Genomic DNA, 23,311 nt, shown 5'->3' on the forward strand with positions numbered 1-23,311 from the left:
GGAAGGGTGCACAGATGGTGGAGGAGTGAAGCGCGCGCGGTGTGTAGAGGAGGAAGGGATGCACAGATGGTGGAAGAGTGGGCGACGGCGCATGCGCGCGCGTCAGCTGTCGAATGTTCGAGAAGCGGTGCGGACGGCGCGGACGGCGCACTACAAGGCGCGAGTATAAGATGCTTCCGCATCTAAAAGGTACATGTTACGCAATAGTCGTTTCATCGGTACACCTGCATCAATCATCATAGCGAGAAATGTCGGTTACTGCGTTTCTGTATTAGTCGCTTGCTAGTTTTATTTATTTATTTATTTACTGATTTAGCATGCCGAACAGGCCTCCGAGGAGGAGAGAGGGGTGTTGTCATTGAGTAAGGGCACTTGCAAGAGGAAGTAAAAGCAGGAGCACGTGATTTAACGGAACAAGCTAACACGCTGGTAGCATGCATAGCCTAAGCTGGGAACAGAATTAAACCGACATGTACCACCAGTAGTTCCTTCATATTACCTTCATGCATGCACATTCTCGCGTACACTGCGAGAGGCGAAAACGTGATCGTAAAAAATTGGCCCCGTATCTGCATGTTTCTGCAAATATCGTCGAAAGACAATGGCCTTGCGTGTGGAGAGAGTGAACAAGACATGTATTTGATATTCTGCGCAAGAAAATCGGTGAGTGGTATTCCGGAGGCGCTGCTTTAGAGTGCCTCAAGTGTCCAGCGGAGGCGAACGAGCGCATCAAGCCACGTCACACGTGAGACATGAGCGCTATACGGCAGTTATCTTGAAAAGCGAAGCCCGCACGCCCTGCGCGCCTGTCTCGGAGGTGATAAGGTGTAGAACGCGAGGCGACGGGTAGGTGCCACCACCGTCTCGTCTTAGCAAAGTGTTGGAAACACTCCCCGTTCCGTGCAAGCGTTGCATAGTCAGCGCAGCGTGATAAGCGCTACGGTCTTTAAAGTGACTTATGTATGCCTTTTCTAGTAAAAGGCGCACATGCAGAATATGCGCAATAATTGCTTTTTAATTGACACTTGCACAAGCAATAACGCTCATCCTTGAGCAACATTGGTGGGCGCTGCGGATGGGGTTGGCCGTTTCGAGTACCCAATGACGTTAAGAGTGGACAAAGAGACAAATGTACAGACAGGCAGACAGATCAAAATTTTTGCGTCGAAGGTCCCCAAGAAAGACTATCGTCTTTAAAACATGAAAGGTGCCTTGTTGCGAAAAATGCAAGCGCAGTAGAGCACGCGAACTGAATTTCTCCGCAACCAAGACGCGCGAAGGCAATGTGCCGACCATCGCGGCGTCAATTTATTCCGGGTCACGGCCGTCGCTAGCCAGCAGCAGTTCAGGAATTGAGCGTTTCAAGCAGTCAGCCATCTCGCGGGCACTCTTTTTTTTTTAATTGGTACCGCGAGACCACAGAGGATATTTCATTTATTATTGTTTGCGTTAATAATAATATCTGAGCTTTTAGGTCCCGAAATTATGATGTGAGGGACGTCGTAGTGGAGGGCCCCGATGATTTTGACCACTTGGTGTTGTTTAACGTGTGCTGACATTACACGGGCATCTACCATTTCGCCTCCATTGAAATGCGATCGCCGTGGCTGGGGTCGAACGCAGGACCTTCGTCGAGCACTGTAACCAGTGATCCACCGAGGGGGACTATTCCTAATTTACTTTTATATTACTATTGCTCTCTTTATTATCTTCTAATGGTGATGCGGGTGTTCAACTGAAACCAGAGCGACGGAAACGGAATATCCCGTTGTGCGTGTCCGAAACACGTTTTCGCTCGTTTTCGTTTCTCGCATTAGGTTCGAGGTCGCGCTGTACGAGCTTAGTGTGGGGAAAAACAAAAATAAACCAAAGTGACAGGAGAGGGGCGCTGGTGGACGGCTTGCGTAACTGACAGGCGCAGCCCAACGTGGCGCCCGAGCAGGTCTCCCGCCGTCCACGGTGAACACTCGGTTCTCTGAGGTCACGGGTTTGTCTGGCATTTCGTATCGGAGGGATTGCCAGCAGGGTGCGGGGTATGCTGAGGGGGTTGAGGCTAGACGAGAGCTTGTCAATAAGGTGGGAGGACTTCATCAATGCTCGGTATTTATTTATTTCTGCTGGCTTCCTTTGCAAGTCATAAGTAGGAGCGGGTTGTAAAAAAAGCTAAAAGAAACTAAAGTAACAAACTGTGCATACACATTGTGGCAAAAAGAAAAAAAAAGTTAAAATATCTGTCTTGAACAGTATTTACAGCGTGTGAAATACTGGAAACAGTATAATATAAAAAACGCAAAGTATTGCAAATGATAATGCCGGCAAGCAAATACATGGACAAAAACAATAGAATAAAAGATACAAACAGTAACTAAAAATAATGACAGAGAAATGAAAAAAAAAAGAAAAACGTGACACGAATGCGCAAAACAGCTATTGATTACTGAGCGTTCAGCTCAGCAAGAAAAAGAATATGTTTGCGTTGAAACACCTTGTGTCATAGACTCAATAAGAGCATGGACAAACGACGATATGGTTGCACTCTGCAGTATACGTATTCAGGCAGTGCATTCCATTCATTGATGTAATGAGGAAAGAAAAAAAGACTGTTAAACAACAAGTTGGTTCGTCTGAACTCCGTTATTTCAATGTGGTTGGGAGGAGGCGAGTTGGTTGGTCCCGTAATATCTGAAGGAAAAATTGTCGCGCAAAACAACATAAAAACAGAAAAAGAACACGGGACTGGCGCTGTCCTTGTGTTGTTTTGCGCTACAACTTTTCCTTCACAAGTCATGTACCAACTAGCCTGGGAAAACGTTTTGCCGGTCTGAAATAACCTTCGATGGGTATGTCTGGATCGACTGGAGGAAGAGGTTGGTGGTGGATTAGGGAGTGTTGGCGAAGGAGTGGATTTTAAATCACTGCTTGTCGTTGGCCCAAGGTGCCCGGACAGGTGCGCACAGATCGTTTTATGTTCTATAGCGGGACTGTGCCCGTTGGATAACGCGACTAGCTGCACTTAGTCATTTCTACTGTATAGCTGAAACACGCATGGTCGCATGCGCTTAATGTTAATTATTTTACTACACGCGCCTTGTTACAAACATCTCGAATCAGCTTATAAATGAGCGCGAACCTGCCTGGTCGACTGTGAGTTATCCTTGCCATTACGCAAGTCGGCTTTTATCGGCGCATGACATATGTGCTATGCTGCTCCAGTCACAGAGCAGCATAGCACATATGTGGGCATTGATTAATACAGCAAAAGCTGCAGTTATCCCTTCTTAGTGAAGAGTAAATAAATAAATAGAGGTGCATTCGTCCCGCCGCCTGTATTTATTTATTCGCCGCATATTATTTACTCTGGCTGGCTTGAAATCAAGTGAAGAAATAAATACAGATGGCCGGCGCAATTCAGAAGCGAGAAAGAACCGGAAATATTGGGCACAGTCTGCAGTGACTTAAGTATAAACTGCGCGATTAGTTGTACTATAGGCACAGAACCGAAGGTTGGATAATAACGCAGCGCTTGTTCTTGTTTGACTTCGTTCCTCGTGTTTTATACTTGTTCAAGGAGATGTTCAACGATGAAATGAAATGTACGTTTTAATTGCACGTTTTGTATAAAAAAACAGAGATACACGTAGTGTGAAAGTGCCAATCTATAAAAGCAGCTTTAACTTACAATTAATTGACACACGGACATAATGAGCAAATTTTGAACCCAGAATATCTGAACCAATGCGAAAACTATCAACAATCGCGAGTAGGACACGTTGTATTCGACTCAATCGCGTTTATTATGATGACGGGCATAGTTTTCTTACAGAACGTGAGTACCAAATGGGACTGAAGTACAGAGACACGAAAAGGCTTGAAGCGATCAGAAGTTTTTTGAAGAGAGAGCGCCGAAAAATGTCATCGGCAAGATGACTTGTTTTCGTCAAAACAACAGCGTTTGCCTTGACGTAGAAAAGATCGCTTGTCAAAACGTTGGCTCCACGACATTCTCCGAAATAATTTTTAAAAGCATTCAGTTAATCGCGTGATTTTGAGGGACACTATTAGAAGTAAATACTCACACATTTTAAAACCGCTGCTACAATAATTACATGAGCGAGAAGCAACCTATAATTACTTGACATCATTTGAACTACACGTCGAAAGTAAAAGAAACTAAAACTATGTAGCCGAGCCAACTCTAATTTAAGCATTTTAATGAACGCGTCTTCCCGACATTAGCTTAGCTGCCGTCTTCACCAATTAGTCAAGCAACACTGCAACTTCTGTCAGTCTAGTCAGGCTTGCAGAGGACTGGGTTTAGACATATGTGCTCATGCAAATAAATACCTGCTCAAATAATGGGTCCAAATTCTTGTGCTCACCCGTTGCCCTTTATGAAACGCTGAAGAACTTTCGCGGAACTAGAAATTCCCGGGTCAGCACACCGCATAGTCGGGGAAAACACGTGTTGCCCAAGTAAGCCATTTTCGACGAATGCACGGTTGACTTGTCCGGCGTAGCTCACTGCGGCTTCCGTTCTCTGCCCGCCACAACTTGCTGTCTTTATCTTTCCCGCTGACACGCCAACCGAGCGAGATAACTGAGCGCGATCCAACTTCTAATATCGCCGAGCGAGGGGCGAGAAGGAGCGGAGGCAAGCGCTACGAACGCAAGTCAATCACTTCCCGCGCTTCGCCTGATTTAAAATTCACAAAATAAGGAATAAGACAAAAACATATTAACAAAAGAGAAGTTTTCTACATGGCTATCGAATTTTTTTTATTTGTAAAAACTTGTGAAAATCGATAAATGCGAGCATTCACATCAACCTCACTCCGCTGAACTGCATCTTAGGATGCCCGGCAACCGCTCCGAGCGTGCACGTTCCATGAAACCGAAACTATAGCGCCGAGTTTCCGGGGCCTGACTGTGATGCGTTTATATCCAGGTGGCTATGAAATACGGCTCCGCGAAATGACAAGTGAGCTCGACCGGTGATCACGTTTTCATGTATCATAAACTGCTGGCCGATCGCTGACAACCATACAGGGATTGAAGGGCTGCTCCGATTGCTCCAAACTGCTACAAAAGAGAATCGCCGCTCCATGCTGCTCCAAACAGTAATTTTTGATAGCAATTGCTCCAAAGATGCTCCAAAATGACACTGAGGGAATGAGAACGCCGAACTTCTCATCATGATATCGGGGTTTTGGGGTGTTAAACCCCAATAGGTGTGTAGTTGGTGAATCGACACGAATTAAAGTGTACGAAAAAACACCCTTACTGTCCGTGTGATTCGGTTGCGAAACTTTTGGACAATGAAGGTTAGGAGTTCGCATTACACTGGCGGAATGTGGTGCTTTTTCGTTCACTCTAATTCTTTTCAGTTTTACGTCATGATTACTACTCCTCAATGAGACAACAGTGTTATCTGTGCTTTTTTATTTGTGCCTCTCTACTGAATTCATTTCATCGTGAAGGCTAAGTGTACGAAAGTACAGTTCACATCTTTCTTTTAACTATCTTTTGCATCTTTTGACTTGATGTAACAGAAGACGAGTAACATGTTTGATCGAAGGAGACAATGACAACGAAAGCAAACAAATAAAAGTTAACCAAGCATGAAAAAGAACATTTGTTAGCACTGACTGATGTTGGTTAATGTATCGTAACCTCAGCTGCCCTGTTGTTGCAATAGCAACACTATATATGTTCGTCCAACAGTCCACTAATCAAGTTGCCTGCGAACCTTTCAAATGCGAATGCATTTCTTAGTCGGGTTATGTCAGGCATCCGGCGTAGTCCGCAGTACTTCCTCTCCCATAGCAACAGCTTCGGGCGCGCGCGCTTATCCTCGCCCCTAGCAACCGGGGCATGTGGTGTGAGAGAGTGTAGGAGTGTAAGAGGCGTCCGTGCGTTCGTTTCGGGTGGTCTGGCCTCGTACTTCTGAACGGTGTTGAGCTTCCAGACGTGGGTGGACGAGGCACTGACGTTTGCCAATTCTTCGTTGGTCTCACGCACGCGCACTCGTATTGCCACAAGGACGGGCTGCGGAGAGCTTCGCCCCACTCATCATTCACCTCGAGAATATGCTGTGATTTTTTTCTCCGGTACGGAAAGGGAGATTTTCCGTCCGCTTTGATAACTTGCTTTCTAGTGAATATGATCACATTATAGTAAAAAAGTAAAACCACAAGTAATGTGCCCTCTGCATTACTTGGCTTAATTGTCCGTCGGTTGCATTGCTTGTGCATAGCAGAGTAAATGAGCCCCTCGGACTATATTCCTTCTTTGGTGTCCTCAGAAGTGGCGGCTTAAATGAGTAAAACGGGATCACGTGTTCTACTCGTTTTCCCAGGTCGTGTACAGACCATGGCGCCAGCGCGGCCGAGCCACAAAGCCCACAGCTGCAGCAGCAGGAGCGCCGGGACGGCCCGTCGCGGTGCTACGGCCCGTCGATGACGTCCTCGCCGTTGGGGCTCGCCGGCGTCGCTCCACCGCTGCGCTTCCGGTCGGCCTCGTGCGGAGGTACCGGTGCGCACCCAGTTCGGGGCATCATCGGCCGGAAGCAGGTACGTACTGAAAGCGTTTACTCGCATCGGGGGTCGTGTGCATGTGATCACGTGAGTTCGTTTGAGACCCACGTCCTCGCGATGAGTCGCCGTGCAAGGAATATCGCAGGAGTCAATGTTTCATTCATTCGGCAACATATGACAACAAATGTTCGCTACTCGGGGAACTCCCAATGCTTTACCCCTTTCATGGTGAGCATGAAAAATAGCGCGCAGAAAGGAGACGAAAAAAAAAACGAGAAGAATTGCACATATACAGTGCTGAACATGTATGCTTCTTTATGTTTTCTTTACTCCGTTTCAGCGCGCTGTTCTTCATGCTCAGTATGTACCGACTGGCCCGCCGACAACATCACTGTTTATGTTACATTTAAGTAGTGAAGGCCATGCTGTCCTGGCAGAATCCTAAAGAACGGCCTAAAATAATCAACTGAGCTCGCAAGATAGCAGAAGACCTGCCGTTGTCCTGGGCTGAGGGCTCCACCTTCGCCAGAAAAGTTTCTTTGTCGAAATAGTTTTGCATTAATTGAACACAATTTCTCTTCGTCTGACCTATAGAAAGTCTCCTTGTCGAACTGTTGGCTACAGCGACGTTAATTATTCGACGACCTGTCATCACATCTCCCATTTTCGCCTGAAGTTGCCTTCCATGTACTATGGAGGAAACGTAACCTTCGGCTGCCGTACTCACAGAATGGCCCTGATCAGTACTCCCAAGCTATGGCAGCACCGTTTCATGGCATTCTAAAACGATGAAATATTCCCTAGGAAATGAACCCCCAGTTTGATGTCTGGAGCCGAGAGTCATCGGTTGCAAGCTTTTAATATATCGGCTCAGCCCGATGGAAGCTCAGCGGACCTTTCGAAAGAGAAGTGTCGCATTTTCCGCGTTCTGATACGACACTTCTGGAGTCGAGATGGAGGCAATTGGCGTTCCAAGGGGAGAACGCTTCTGTCAGACACCTTTTGTGGAACTTGCGGTATTCTTAGGATCGCACATTCAAAGAGCGTGCGCATAGTGCCGGAAGGGATGGAGGACAGTCGGCTAGCTGTTGTTGAGTGATCTCAATTGTTCTCAGCGGAGTGGGGGCGCATCTCTTTTCTGTACTGGCACGGGAGCGCAGAGGCTGACGTAGGTGGACGTCACTGCCTCGACTGTGCATATTTAGGGCGTCACGCATATTTGTCCACCCAGAGGACGTCATGACTGCACCTATGGAGCCTTCGTCGAAGATTTGTGTGGTTCTGTACGCCGCGGAGCGTGTATGTAGCTGTTCGAAAGACGGCTGTGATCTGGTTCGATGGATCTGAGAGAGCGTGGCGCAGTTATTCCCCATATCAGACTGGCAGACCCGCTAGGCTACAACATGCTCCTTCTTTTTCGCAAGAGATTTACAGCGTTATCTAAGAGGTGTACTGTATTGCTGATATGAAATGAACGGAAACCCTAGGGCGGGAATTGCGTTATTTGTCATAATATATATGCCTAGACAGTTGTTCATTAGCTTTATTTTTTAGTAAACGTCTTATAGAAGTGCCACATATAAAATGGCCCCGTATCTGTATATAATCTGCAAATGTCGTCGAAAGACGATAGTCTTGCGTGTGGAGAGAATGAACAAAACATTTATTTGATGTTCTGCTCAAGAAAATCGGTGAATGGTATTTCGGAAGCGCTGTGTTAGAGTGCCTCCAGCGTGCAGCGGAGACGAACGAGCGCATCAAGCCACGTCACTCGTGAGACATGAGCACCATCTGGCAGTTTTTTTTTTTTTTAAACAAAGCGCGTGTCACTGAGACGGGCATGCGCGCCCGTCTCAGGAGGTGATAAGGTGTAGAACGCAAGGCGTCGGGTAGAGGCCACCACCCTGTCTTCTTAGCAAAGCGTTGGAAACACTCGCCTTTACATGCAAGCGTTGCATGGTCAGCGCAGCGTGATAAGCGCAACGGTCCTTAGAATTACTTACGTATGCCTTTTCTAGTAAAAGACGAACATGCAGAATATGTGTGTGCTGTTATGGTGCCTCAGATATGCGCAATAATTGCTTTTTAATTGACAATCGCTCACGTATGAGCGCTGATTCCTGAGCAACATTGGTGGGCGCGGCGGACCGGGTCGGCCGTTCGGGGTATCGGCTGGTGCTGTTTAGAGCACCCGGTTCGCGGTATAACGGTGGACAAACAGAAAAATGTACAGACAGACAGACCGAAGTTTTTGCGTCGAAGGTCCCCAAGAAAGACTATCGTCTTGGAAATGGTTGCTTGCAACGCTTGCGCCTATCCACCATAGTGCGTCCGAGTCGAGGAGGTGTGCGCTCATGTTTCGCGACCTTAGCCGCCTCAGCAACGTCGGCGTAAAAACGTTTGATTCGCAGAGCTTCCGTGCTCGCGTCGACACGCGTGCGAATGTGCGCATGTCTTGTTTTCAACCTCGGTGACCCAGTGTGCTTTCCCGACGCTTCTTTTGCACTTCTCGACAAGCAAGCAAGCAAGCACAACCTTCGGAGACGTCAGTTCTCGTCAACTCGATCGGGCCGACCAGGGCCCGTGCCCAGTTTTTTTTTTTTTTTTTGGTGGGGTAGGGGTACCTTCATTATTCCTGTATACGCCCCTAGGGCCGACTAATTACATTTCGGAGGTTTTATTTCTCTTGTCGCTGTCTCTGACGTGTCCGTGCGCTGTCTGCAGCAAAGATAGGCCTTGGTCTAAGGAAAGGAATATACGGAATTGGGTGCGACGCAGACAGATTGCGAGGATGGGATAGCTGGTCGCATTTCCCTTGCAGAACTTACCCCGTTTGTTTCGTTTTTCACGCCGTTACATCGCCCTCTTCGGGTAGCGAAAAACTGCGCTTCCGATGTGGTTACCCAGCTACAGTATTCCTTTATGTACCGTCTTCCCGTTATGTGTTTTTTCGTATCCGTTTTGTGTCTCTATATATCGCGATAATTAGTATATACATTTATTTAAGATGGTGATTGTCTCTTATTTGCGTTGGTTGTTTTAACTCGTTTTCTCGCTCGATGCATTTATAATAAAAACGCCTAATTAATTCCCTTCCCAATAAGGTGTCCCATGTGGAGGCCTCAATACACTGATAGATATTAATAATGAGCAGTAAAGTGTGCGCAAGGAGTGTATAAAGAAGTGCTTTCACATTTACAAACTGCACCAAATATAACGAGCCCAAGTTGAAGTTGTGTTTCTGAAGTAACGTTGAAGTACAGGCACATTGCACCGACGGTATCATTAGAAAGGATTCAGACAGTCTGATGTTATTGTAGCTTCGAAAAACGAAAAAGAAATTGCTTTAGAGGTTCTGAAACTCTACAAGAAATAAGTAGAGCAATTAGTTCGACGTTTTGAAATGTGATAACGGGTTCACCAAAGTGATACCTGAGCTTCACGTATTAGTTCGTAATAGAAGAGCATGTATCGGCAGTTTGCATGAGATTTTCTTTTCGATGAATATTTTTACGAGTGGACCGGAATGGAGCGCCATCGCACAACTAGAGCGCGTATTCCACTTTCTTGAATTCTCGATCCTGTATGCGCGTGTGTGTGTGGCGTGGTTCATTCGCACACGCTGCGTTTCGGGGTTAGGGCGCACGTTTAGTGCGGCCGCATTTTTTGTTTGTTTGTTTGTTTTTTAAACCTTCTTCATTGCACAAAAGACGCATTTTCGAGCAATTAAGCGTGTCCCACTTCGTTTCTTAAGCAGTCTGTCGTTTCGTTCCTACCTAGTTTCACCGTTCACCAATGTGGGAGACCGAATTCAATCGCACTTTAGCCTCTGCAGTAGCTTCGCCGATTCTGTAACTTTGAAATCGTTCCAACGATTATAAATCAGAGTTACCAGTTCCGCTTTTAATAAGCTGATTTGGGGAGATCTTTTTTCGCCCAGTCGCTTGGCACGGTTTTTTTTTTTTTTGGGGGGGGGGGGGGGGTGGCAAGGGGCGGATGAGGGCTTATGGGCATTGTTCTATTGGATATAGTTATTTTAGTGTTCATCTCTTCATCACTTTTCTGCCGTTTACTGATAGCGCGTAGCGCGTTTGTCAATGACTGAGTAGTTCAGTGGTAAATTGCATCATATGTTGCGACCATCAACAAGTAACGTTAATCAATCACTGGCAAACGTCCATTCAACCGAATGAATGCTAGCCTGGAGACAATTTTTTTTTAAAAGTAAGTATGTAATTTAGTTTACAGTTGTGCATGTCTTCGCTGTACAAAGTAATTGGTGTTTTTTCTCAGCTCCCCCTTGAATATGACAAATTTTTTTGTATATTCAAGAATTTTCTAATATGTTCAAGAATGGTAAAAGATATTTTAACTTTTTGTTTGCCTTCGTGCTTTCTTTTTACTTCTTTTGTGATGATTATTTGCTTGTTAGCTCGTGAACGTCTGGCAACACTGGTTTATTTTTCAACGCTGCGGTTTTATTAGTCGCTTGCCGTTAAAGATGCGGCCGCTGAGCCGTGTCCCCAACTGGGAGACATAAATAAGGGCCTCATTCTACCTCCAACAATCTCTCTCTCTCTCTCTCTCTCTCTATATATATATATATATATATATATATATATATATATATATATATATATATATATATATATATATGCGAGTGAGGCAGAAATGGGGGTAGGATGTGTGCGGATAACGTTAGCACTCATTCTAGACCGTGAGTGTCTACCGTGACATGCATGCCTTTGGTTGCGACTGACACTGCAAAACTACTGAAATGGCTATGTGCTTTGTGTGGTAAACAAATGGCCTTTGTCCCCTTCTTCTGTCATCGTACGCATTGCCCTGACGACGAGATTCGTACACGCGTCGCTCGTTTGCCCGTGTCGGCGCATCTAAATTCGCCATGAGTGAACCGTCATCTGAAGGCTTGGATGACTGGGTGTGTCGTTTTATTTTTGTTTCGCTGCACATGATGGAAGATGCCAGTGGCCAGGCGCGGGTTGCCGTTAACGATTTACAGGGTGTTAAAATCTTCACACTGTGCGCTGGCTTGTCGCAGCAGAGCCGGCTGGCGCAGTTTTCACGTTTGTTTTATTCGCCGCCGGTGGTTTAGTCGCCCAGTGACTGTTGGCTGCTCAACCTTGGACGCTTGTTCCTCAAGAGCTGCACACTCTACGTGCGTTATAAGGACACAAAGGAAAACGCGATTTGTCAGTATGGGCCTTAACGGCCAAAGACACGCCTGAGCGCAGCAGTGAAGCTCGGCACTTTCGTGTGTTTGCGGATGCACCGCCTGAGCAGCGCGCTTGTCCCATTCCAATGGGACTGCGCCAGCTATGGCACCTGTCCTCCCCTTCGTAAACTCCGCCTGCTCTGAAAGCCGCGTCGTCGATTATGCCGTGACGAGCTCGTTGTGATGTGAGTACTGTGCACGCGGTATGAGTGTTGTATGTGTGTGCATCTGGATCGGTCGCGGCTGGAAGCGCTCGGCTAGCTAGCTCGAGCGGGCACAGCCCTCCTACAAACGCAAACGGAGCAAGCGGACTCGGCCGGCCGCATGCGTGCTGCCGCGGCTTGGTTCCGGACGCCCGGCGTGCTACGCTTCCGTGTGGATTCCGTTTTTTTTTTTTCCTCACTTTATTTCTCGCACGTTCCTTCTGTTTTCCTTCGATGCCTCGTACTACGCCGAGCCGCCGACGTCGCTCCCTAGCGGCAACGCTTCGTAGCAGCGAAGCAGACGACAGGCTCGCTTGACCGCGCTGGCTTGCTCGGCGCGCGCGCCGGGCTCTATCGATTCGTGTCGACTTCGTAGTGCTTGCTTGGAGGCGGTGGGTAGCAGTCTGGGCCGCCGCTGCAACGGCGAGCGCAGCAGACCCTCGTCGTACTCCGCCCTGGCGCTGCTAATTCGTGCGCGAACCGGCCCCTCGTCAACTTCGGTTGCTTGCCTCCCTTCTTCGCCGCCAGTGCCGTCGTCGCGACCGGACTTTCGGGCGGCCAGCAGCCCCCGTCGTGCATCGGAGGTCAAGCGCTTTTTTGAAGGCGTCTGGTCGTCGCGAGCAGACGACGCGCTGCTACGTCGATCTCTCTCTCTTTCCTGCCTGCGTGAACGTCGACTTGCTGGTGCGGATGGCGAAAATGACAGGTGAGAGGAACGCGCTGATGGATCCACTAGCGACGACGTACTATGTGCGTTTCGACGGACGGGTCGGTTCGATCGGGTTATTCATCTCCGCGGAATGTTGAACGTGCGATCCTAAGCTGCACCGAAGGAAGGTGCTGTCGCGTTCGATTCGCCGTGACTGCACCTTATCGTCGGGCCAACGTTTGTACGTAGGAACGGGTGTTTCCTAAACCGCTCCGCGCGTGCTTGGACGTCCGTATTGTTGTTTCGGACGCGAAACTATGCGGATTCGTCCGCATTTTCAGGATCTCGGCGAATACCCTCTTAAATTATTGTTGAATGGCCCTTTCTCGGAATAGGTTTTGTCAAATCGGACGTTTCTCGCTCACACGTCTGCGACACGGTTATTCTGACATCGCGCGGCGGTGGCTGAATTCGGTGCAGTACGAAGAAACTCCGAGACGGCGGAAGGATCGGAACCAACCGCCAGCCGTGTTCACCCCACCCTCTTCTTTCCTTGGCACCTTCATTCTTCGTCCGCACGCCTGCGCCTAAACGTCTTGGCACGCGCCGGCGGTCGCTCGACGTCAGCGCTGCGTTGGCCGCGCCGGTTCATTCATTATGCGTCGGCGGGATCGTTGCCCGGTCTGGCTGATTCTCCTCCGTTCAACCGAATCAATTATTTCTGCGCGACTTTTCGCACCTTGCCTTCACTCGATTATTCTCACGTATACGTTGTTGCGATGGGACGGTAAAAATTTGTGAAGCATTTTACACACCTACTCGGCCGCAGCCGCTCGCTCATCTTTCGGGCGCCTGCTCCAGTACGGGCTATGTGAATATCCACGTGATGACCCTGACTGCCGCACGTGATGTGCATTGGTTTATCTTGCCGTCGACTTAATCGCGTGTGGGCCCTCGGATATTGTGTTATGCAGGCCGTTAGTGTCCTGTGCTGTTTATTTTCTCCACGGTAGTCGACTTGACTGGCTGTTAAGCAAAAGTGCCATTATGAAATATGTATAGATAGATGAGGCAGGACCACTTTTAATTTCGCTTAGAGCGCTGAAGTCGTAAAGTTTCGCAATTGAATTTACACCAACATTCTGGTAGAGAATAACTAAGTGTTATCATATCATTGGTGTAGCAAAAGAGGAAGGGTGTTAGAATTGGTCTGTTTCCTCTACCCTTCAATCCCTACGGAAGAAAAAAATTACATGTGCCTCTGTCTCATATGCTGCATGTTCATTAGAGAAACTACGATTAACTGAGCAAAAGGAAACTGTGTGCTACATTAGCCATCATAGGCATAGCCACAGAACGAATGGCTGGTTTGAACTCCACTCGAATTTTTTACTTTGTACACACTTGCACACATACATAAGCACACACATCGAGATTTGTTCTCTTGAAATAAAATCCAGGCTATGCTCCTGTCCACCATATATGTGTCGCATGGTTGTGTCGAGAAGAATCAGTGTGAATCGCCTACGACATTCAAGGAATGTACACATACATTTTAGGCATGGCTTGCACTGATTGACAACATGTCTAAAAGCTTTAGTCAGTGAAACTCAATTGCTGTGAAAAACTTGCCGGCGTATTATTATTACACACAGAGTAGTTATCTCAAACGTGGTGCTTAGTCAGCATAACAGTACTCAACTGAACAGCACAGTGAGACGTATGCTGTTACCAGAATGTACAAGTAGAAGAAGGAATTCCGCTTCCCAGTTGGTTAATGAAAGGAACCAGTAGGCCCCTGAACTTTGTTTCGACTGGTTTCCAGCTGGTTCAGTCAGTGCCAGTAGGAACTAGTGATATTTCCAGTTGCATATTTTCACCTTGGAAAGGAGTTGTGCAATGCATTGGCAAATGACGTTGTGCACCTGAAAGCAATGTGATTATTGGATGGACCTTTTGGTATAACAACATAATACTCTGAACAGCTTAAGAGCAGGAGTGAGACAAAAGCAGTGCATATGTCATTCTTTTTCCCTGCCTTAATCACATTTGCACATGACTTATCGTATAACATTAATCATGTTTATTGAGAATGCTAGTAAAAGCAGTTCACAATGCTATGCGGGATTCTTTTAGAGATGCTCCACTAAGAGACTTTGTTGCCAGTATGTTAGTATTACCTTCAGTGTAAAGTGTTCTTTAATTGGAAAGCTGAGCATTCTTAAAGTAAGGCAGCCTCGACAGAACAACGCAGGTACTTAGACACTTCTTATTTGAATGAGTGTTTGTCACTTGCAGGTGTTCTGTAGCACTACTGCCACTGACAATTGTCTAAATCAAGTTTCACAAAGTACCACTAGATGTAAATATTAATCACAAAATCAGATGCCATTCACTGTTTCAGTTTTTAATTGTAATCACGAAATATTTTGCTGCTGATGATATCAATCTTAGTTTTTTATCCTCAGTATGGAAGCCTGCACATTTTTGTTCTAATTTTTTGTCCAATTCATTTCTTGAAGTCAGTAATAGTAATGTTATCGTTGCAACTGTTGGCGAGATTCCTGTTAAGAAAATTGTTGTGTTGTGAGACGGAAAGGCTACTAGCTGGGCCCTTGAAATGTAGTGATATGTGCCTGATTTGAAGCTTGCTTTTTGTGTCATACGAAATGTCATGTTCCTACTGGAAATGCCACACACCACCAGTAATGAATTAGTTTTACGGAAGTTGTGAAATCATGTAGCTCACTTGCATAGTAGATGAAGGAATGTGCTAAAAAAAAAAAGATTCTAGTTGATTGGCACGACCTTGCATGCCAGTGACACTTTGCTACCGAAATCATCAGAAGCTGCTGGTCATGTCACATGATAATCTAATTTTTGAAACACAACTGAATGATTCCTTTAATTTTTCCCTGAGGAGTATGTGACTGGTTGCGAATTTATCACGTGTAGTGGGGTTTTTTTTTTTTTCTTTTTTTTCATCAGACTGTCACTGTGCAGTAGATTCCTTGTCACCTTTGGGCAAGCACCAGCTGTGGGTCGGAAGTAGAGATGTGACTGTCTCCAAGCAATCGGATAAATATTTCACTGCATTTAGATTGTTTCTAGTTTCAGTATTCCTTCCTTGTGAACTGGCCACAGTTGTCTACTGGTTATGGTGCTCTGTTGCTGACCTGAAGGTTTTGACATCAAATCCAAGCTGCGGCAGCCCCATTTCGGTGGAGCCAGAATTATAGAGGCTCGCATGCGTAGATTAGGTGCACGATAACTCTTTGTGGTTCATTGTTATTCCCTGCTCGGCAATGCAACTCCGTTGCAGAAGTCTGTGGATGGGCGCTGCTGGACACATTCTTTCACAATTGATTCTTGTGCGTGCTTTACATAACGTTGTGTGCCATCTGTGAAACAGCAAGTAAACTTTTTTCACTTGAGCTTTGGGTCATCTAGTTTCAGACCGGAACGGATGGAACGTGGAAAAAGGTGTCGACCGCAAAGTGTCAAGAGGACCCTAGGTGGTCGAAATTTCTCCAGTGCTCCACTATGGTGTCTCTCATGATCATGTCCTAATTTTGGGATGTAAAACCCAACAATTACTTCTTTCTTGTGGCCTGGTGGTCATTTAGTCTGGCCTTTTATGCAGCTCACCCCATTCAAGCCCCTTGTACGTAGCCGTGGCTGGCCTGCAGCGATTAACAGTTCCCTAACACCACTTGATCGAGTGGTGCGTGCGTGTCGCTCAGACCGGCACACCGATGGGGCCATGGCGGGCGGAGCAGCACAGCAGCAACGCAGGTGGGTTTCTCTTTGTCGGACAATTTAAATTAGGATGCCTCATGTCTGTCTGATGCACATGTATCTTACTGCACGCTTATTTCTCGCTTGTACTTGCATCAATGAATTGAAATCCGTTGACTGTGCTGCTGTTCGCACTGCTGCAATTGTTTCCCCGCAACTAAAAGTATTATTCTTCGATGTTCAATGATGCCTGTAACTTTTTTTAAATTGAATTGTTTATTTTAAACAGAATACATGTCGAGGTACAGTACGGCTAAAGGCAGAATTGACTGCCTGACAATGGCCCTATCACCCAAGCACTGTCCAACAGGGTTGTGACTATCATTAAGGAATTATGCACTAGAAAGCGGAAGCTCTGCATGGAAATAAAGAAAAAGAAACATGACATAGCACTATTTGCAAGGGATGGCGACATACATACAGGAATAGTACAATTGAGTTGTTTTTTTTAATAATGTAACAGGTCATAAGCCACATGATGTTAGAGGTCGTACTCATACCATGAAGGCACGCAAGACAGCAAATATGATTTAACAACACGCTTAAACAGGGATGTTGACGAAACTTCATACATATTGATAAGTACTTGCGGATGTTGGTTTAAGAAACTAGGGATCATGTATTTAAGTTGTTTAGTGCCGTGTTTTGTTCTGCAAAGCGGAACTTCGAGGTCTCTATGTCGTAAACTATGTGGATTGCGGTTAGTCAAGTACGTGTGTGTAAACATAGATTCATTTTGATGCATCTTTCTGTGTATGTATAGCAAGTTTAAGGTTGTATAGCTGATCCACTTTTAATATCTCATTTTTTAAAAAAAAACGGTGCTGTATGGTCAAGCCATGCAAGGTTTTCTATGTGTCGAACAGGTTGTTTTTGGAGGACTGTCAGCCTACATAAGTTTGTTTTGCTTGTAGTACCCCAGACTAAGAGGCAGTAATATAGTTGAGAATGTATGAGCGTATAGCACAGCTGACGTTTTAGCCAAGTCGGAACCAGATGCCGGATACTATAAAATGCTCGATTGGACCTGGAGATGTTAGTACGTAATTTGTTTACGTGATGAGTCCAGTTCCAATGTTCTTCGAACAATACTCCCAGAAACTTAAATACAGATACCCGTTCAATAGCGCAAGCATCAAAATGAAGAGAAAGGTCTGTGTCATCAGGTTTATTCTTAGGCTTATAACAATGTATTTCGTTTTAGTAACATTTAACTGAAGTTTGTTGAGAGACAACGAAATCAGCAGCTCGTGCAGCCAATCGTTTGCCGCTAATGCCAAGTCAGCTAAATTATGACTTTGCGGCGGTTTACTGTTATTCAAATACTTGGTCCGATTACTCTTCTCCTTGTTTTGACGTAATTCTTAGTCCTGTTTTGGGTTTTTTTTTTTTAATCTTAGAGGTACACTGAACAGAAACACGCTTTTTTGTGTATTAGGAAGTACAAGTTCGCAATCATAAAAAACACCATGCCTACCGTGATACGACACTTGGTAAGCAAGAAAACGCGCAAAAACGCTGGTGGAGACGCCGCTTTGCGATTCCCATACCAAACATCCTGATGTCACAGATTCTGAAGGTGTCTTTTAGGTCCGATGTCACTTTTGGTAAAAATGTAGTACGCTGTTGTCTGTGGGTGCCACAGATTTAGCGTACGAAATTTCAGAAAACTTCATCGAGCCAATATCTTGAAAGTAAGAAAACTAAATTTTGAAATTTCTGACATCACGTGTGGAAATTTTGGCGGGAAATTTAAAAATGAAACTTTAACCTTGATTTTCTGCTAACAATGAACTTATGGAATCAGAGTTCTCAGAGTGCAGTTCAATCAACCTAAACAAGGTCATTGTTTCTACTTAGTATCCCTTTAAGTTTTAGGGGAAACCTGGGTGTCCATGCTAATAATACACTTCTTTGTAGTTTTTGACCCTCTTAGTCATGTGCACGTGGCTGTAGTTGTGCCATAGTTGTTTACTTTTGTAGAATCCTATGGTTTTTTTTTTTTCCCTCTGTATGTCCACTATTGCTATCGATAAAAACATCCAGGCCTATACTTATTTGAATGTCGAACTTTTGTGGATGCACAGCTATAGTATATGTCTCTGAATTTCATCTAAAAAATTCACCAATGTTGGCTGTTCTATGTTGAATTGGCTGAGCCTGTTTCATTTCTGGTTAGGTTGGGGAAAGCAAAACATATTGTTACTTGTGAGGTATTCCTTGCACATTGGGCTTGTTAGCTTTTCCCCACCCTTACATTGTCATAGGCCAGAACGTTAGTCTTTTAAATGACCCATTTAGTAAAGTCCCATGCGCACTAGCAGCAAGCCTGCAACGTCAGCGTGCTGGTGCTAGGTGCTTTTAAACATTGGCCGCATGAAGTGTCCAGAGTGCACCGCAGGTTTCGCTAGTGAGGCATTGACGTGACACACTTGAGCCTCTCAGACTTCCTGCATTAACATGAGACGTTGAGGTGTTCCGTACATATGAAATTGGCAAACATGCTCAGGGGAAACATTGGAGCAATCACTAAACTAAGCAGGTGATGCAGGAACCATGGTGACCACTCTTTCGTCGCTGGTGAGCCACGTTACTGTGCTGCTTTATCAGAACATTGCTTCCACAGAACATAGCGAAAAAGGATCCTAGAGCCATTCTTTTAATGGTAAGAGAAACTTCATGTGCACTAGCAAAACAGCCTGCACACAGCAATTCACCATGGCAGGCTTTGATTTTAAAAAAACTTCTGGCAGTGCATTTTCGCCACCTCGTCAAAGTTTGCAGTATCGGCAGTTTTCAGTTGTTGTTTTTTTTTCACTGTCTTTTATTGTGTTCCCTTCATTTCAATCTTGTCAAGTATGACCTGTGTTGGAAATGTGAATTTTCAAATTTATGGGCAGTGTGTGTCACTGCCAAATAAAAAAAAAGCATGGAGAAACAAATAACAACAGATAGGGAGACTATGCTACGAGGACTTTACTGATAAGTAAAAACACCACAGATTGTATTGCAGCCTTTTCTCTTGCTTGTTTATTCAATGCTTCGCTTTTTAACAATGAATTACCAACTCTACCTGTAATCCATCCTTCTAAGCTATATATAACGATGTGTGTGGGTATTTGCTGTGTACAGGTGTTCGCTGAGCAAGCTGCGAGGCACTGCGCTGTGTGCCTTCAGCTTTGGCAGCTGGGGCAGTGGCAGTGGCGCTGGGGGTGTCTCGGGGCCCCCCGAACTGCAGCCATCGCACGGAGGCAGCACCAACCTTCTCAGTGGCAGCTGGGTCTTCTACAGCGGAGGAGCTACCTCCTCGCCTGTGGCCTCTCTGCTACAGCCTGGAAAGGCAGTCGTCACCGTCAATGCCTCTACCACACAGGTGACAAAGCACAATTAACCTTCGAAGCTACACATCTTTGTCTCAACATGGAGCGGTTAAATCGTATTTGCGCAGCGGGAAACTCCTCCAAGTGTTAATGTGAGGCATGTTTCAAGAGTGTAATCGTGGAACCTATTTTACGCATAAAGTGTTTGCACGAATCCTACCTGTAAACAAAATTGCATTCGTGTTGCAGTTACCTTCACGACAACCGGTATATTAGTTATAACTGTAGGGTATTCGTTACATGCTGATGTTGGAGAAAAACATTCTTTGTTTACTCCATTACTTTCAATAACTGGCCTGACCAGTATTCATTATGGTGCTCTACCTTGACATAGTAACATAGGTCAAGGTTCAGCCATGTCTTTTAGTCATGACGACTCCGTTTATTTTTTCTTGGCAGAAATAAATAGTTATTGGGTCCAGTATTCTGTATGTAAATGGTAGAAACTCTGATTGCTGCTGCTAAGACTTACAGTTTAACAGACATGATGGAAAGCAAACTTTACCCCTGATTTTTTTTATTCAAGTGCTGCAAAATGGGGCATTCATTGGACTCGTATTTGCCTTCTATGAAGTCAAATGAAGTTTTTTGCTCTTGAAAATACTGTGAAATCATTTTGTGTCGAGAAGCAGAGCTTTATTGTAGCCTTAGTGTACATTTACAAAAATAGTAAGAGCTCAGAATCGTTGAGAAAAAATTTTCAAATTGAGACCTGTGAGCACTCAGTAATGTGCCTGGTGCTGTGCTGGCGCATTGAACTTGATCGAACTTCCACTGAGCTGATGTAGTTCAGGCCCGTCACCGGTGCATTCCTCCCCGATTGCAGATCCTGACGGCCAACAAGGCAGCCTGTGCCCTGTTGGGCGTTTTGAGCACGCAGGTCAGCAGCCGACGTCTGTCGGAATTCCTAGCCATGAAGAAGGGCCAGTACGCTCTCACCGAGGCCGACGTCGATGCTGCCGGGGAGGTGGTTGTCATTGCTGGCAAAGTGGTAAGCATTCTCAGGATTTTGTGCTTGGCTGTGGTGGTAGGTTCTCTGGTTTGATGTCCATATTTCTAGAATGAAATCCCGCCTGGTGCAGCCTATAACTAGTTGCTGTACCTGCCATTCATGTTTTAATGTGCTGCAACTTCTGCTTATTCTCATGCGTGCACCCCCCCCCCCCTTTTTTTGCAGAGTTTGTGGGTTTTTTTGTGTTGACATTTTATGATGGACTCTTGTCTTCTATTTCTTTTTAGATGGACCTCATTGACAGTGATGGGAAAGTGGTGCCAGTTTCGGTGTGGGTCCGTAAGCTTGAATCCGACTCTGAGCCACGATGCCTGGTCGTCATGGAACCTGTGCAGCGAACGACTGCAGTGGTCACATTTGACTCTGCCAAGGTATGCTTTTTGTCTCTGCTCTTGGCCATTATGTCTCCAGCTAATTCAGTGCCAAAATTTTCCGAATGGCACTTGACGCACTATGTTGATAAAATCGACCGAAATTGTGTCAGACTGTGCTGATACAAAGCTCTAAATTTAATCTCCATCTAGTTGCAGCAATTGCATGGTGAGAATGATAAAATGTGCATACCTGACCAGTACTTTGCCACACATATACATTCAAACATTATATATATAGATATGCTGGATTTAACATCCCAAAACCATCATATGATTATGAGAGACGCTGGAGTGGAGCGCTCCAGAAATTTCGACCACCTGATGTTCTTTAATGTGCACCCAAATCTGAGCACACGGACACTCAAACCATGATGTAACGATTTTAGATATAACAAAATATCGGTTATAACGAAGTAAGTTACCACTAGCTTTGCCATACATACATCGCTACAAATAATTGTTTGTAATAAAGAATTTTCGTATATAAAAAGTATCTTCATGACAAATGTGACTTTGTTATAACGAGGTCTGGGTCTATTTTAAATGAATCATTCTTATGTGCTTGTTGACCAAAGGTGGTGTACTGTTAGATGGGCCCCGAAAGAGAAAGGGTAGCACCAGAGGAGATGGACTTGCCCAGGCTAGCTGACGGATGTCACACTCCCTCACAGCTTCCTACTGAGATAGCTAGCTTGGAAACGAAAACTTGCCCTAAGCCGCTCGCTGTGATGCTTAGTGCAATGTTCCACTGCGATAAGCCTCCATCATGCAAAGCATATATGGTACAGTTGAGCCCCTTTATAAGAGGCATGCTCTAGGCAGCAATTTTTGTCTCTTATATGAGATGTCTCTTATAAGCAGGGTACCTGGTATGCATTTTTTTTATCAACTGTAGGCACACTGGCCTTTCTTATACCCATGTGTCTCTTATATCAGTGTTTCTTATAAAGGGGTTCGACTGTACAATGGTAGTGTGTTAGTGCACAGTGTCAACCCATGTGCTTAGCATGAATGGAACAATCCATTCGGGATGTTTGAAAAATTATAAATGCATACGTACAAGTGTTCCTCATGAGGCAGTTGCAGCCAAGCTGAGAAAAGTTTGGTGTGCAACAGTGAAAATTCATATAACATGAATATTAGCATAAAAGGAAACACACTCAAACCTCAATATAACAAAGGCGTATCTTATGCAAAAATAAGTTTATTATATCCAAAAATTTGTCATAATGGTATACTTTTAACACTATATTTATTCCAAGACTATTTTTCATTTACTTCATTATAACCAATATTTAATTATATCCTGGTTCATTATATTGAGGTTTGAGTGTACCCATAAGTGATCAGCAGCATTCCTGCGAGGCCAAGCTGACATCATTTACAGCAAGGCAATGAAAGCATAATAGATCGTGAATGGTTTTTTGTTTGTTTGGACATTCATTTTGAACTTGTACATACTCTCGCAAATTCGTTAGGACGAGGGAGTTCTTCAAATATTGCTAGTATTCAACTTGGTAACCTTTTTTTCCTTTTTGTCCCCAGGGGCAAATATTAACTGCAGACAAGAGCCTGGCTGCATTGTGCGGGTATTCAGATGGTGCGGAACTTGAAGGAACACTCATTACGGACATCATTCCTTCGCTTCTGCTGCCCACCTGTGAGGATGGCGTGGTCAAGGTAAGTTCACGTTTAACTTCTCGAGTATGGTAGTTGGTTGTTTTTCTTTCTCGCTGTCAGCATTTCAACCTCATCGGTTCGAATTTTGGTTGGTGTAATGAAGGCCTCTGCAACAGCAACTGTGAGATCTTTTACTGGCAATCCAAATAATACGCATACCGATAATGTGTGAAACTAGGCTGTGTGGCTTGAACACATCACATTTCTTCATTTCCTCTGACAGTATTTTCACAGCTCAAGCGAGCCAACAGGACCAAAATGGGTTTGTGAACATACGAAATACTTAGTAATATTCTATTTAGCTGTAATCAGTTGTATGTTCTCACGGATCTTATACTTTCCATGTTGTTGTAGTGGTAGACTACATACCCAATCAAATAAAGTGCAGCCAGCAAAATTTGTGGTTTACCTCGTTGTACTCAATCATTTAAACCTCGATATAATGA

The 23,311-nt window shown here is 45.1% G+C and overlaps 2 protein-coding genes across 3 annotated transcripts in view; one reads left to right on the forward strand and one right to left on the reverse strand.

Moving 5' to 3' along the window:
• Positions 1–4,566, reverse strand: part of LOC142796487 (uncharacterized) — a 246,063-nt gene extending 241,497 nt beyond the window's left edge. The window contains exon 1 of the mRNA XM_075887247.1: positions 4,380–4,566. Coding sequence (XP_075743362.1) covers positions 4,380–4,447 — 68 coding nt within the window. The 5' untranslated portion in view covers positions 4,448–4,566. The remainder of the gene's footprint in view (positions 1–4,379) is intronic.
• The window catches only part of Pask (PAS domain containing serine/threonine kinase), a 65,224-nt gene that overhangs the window by 16,933 nt on the left and 24,980 nt on the right, over positions 1–23,311 (forward strand). Inside the window, exons 2-7 of one of the 2 annotated variants that reach the window (XM_037421669.2) lie at positions 6,356–6,569; positions 16,265–16,416; positions 19,552–19,792; positions 20,626–20,790; positions 21,039–21,182; positions 22,731–22,865. In XM_037421669.2, the coding sequence (XP_037277566.2) occupies positions 6,356–6,569; positions 16,265–16,416; positions 19,552–19,792; positions 20,626–20,790; positions 21,039–21,182; positions 22,731–22,865 (1,051 nt within the window). Of the gene's footprint in view, positions 1–6,355; positions 6,570–12,369; positions 12,679–16,264; positions 16,417–19,551; positions 19,793–20,625; positions 20,791–21,038; positions 21,183–22,730; positions 22,866–23,311 lie in introns of those variants that run through there. The other variant, XM_037421670.2, reaches the window with a different exon arrangement.

The sequence above is a fragment of the Rhipicephalus microplus genome, chromosome 2 (genome assembly GCF_043290135.1).
Source record: "Rhipicephalus microplus isolate Deutch F79 chromosome 2, USDA_Rmic, whole genome shotgun sequence".
NCBI classification, from domain to species: domain Eukaryota; kingdom Metazoa; phylum Arthropoda; class Arachnida; order Ixodida; family Ixodidae; genus Rhipicephalus; species Rhipicephalus microplus.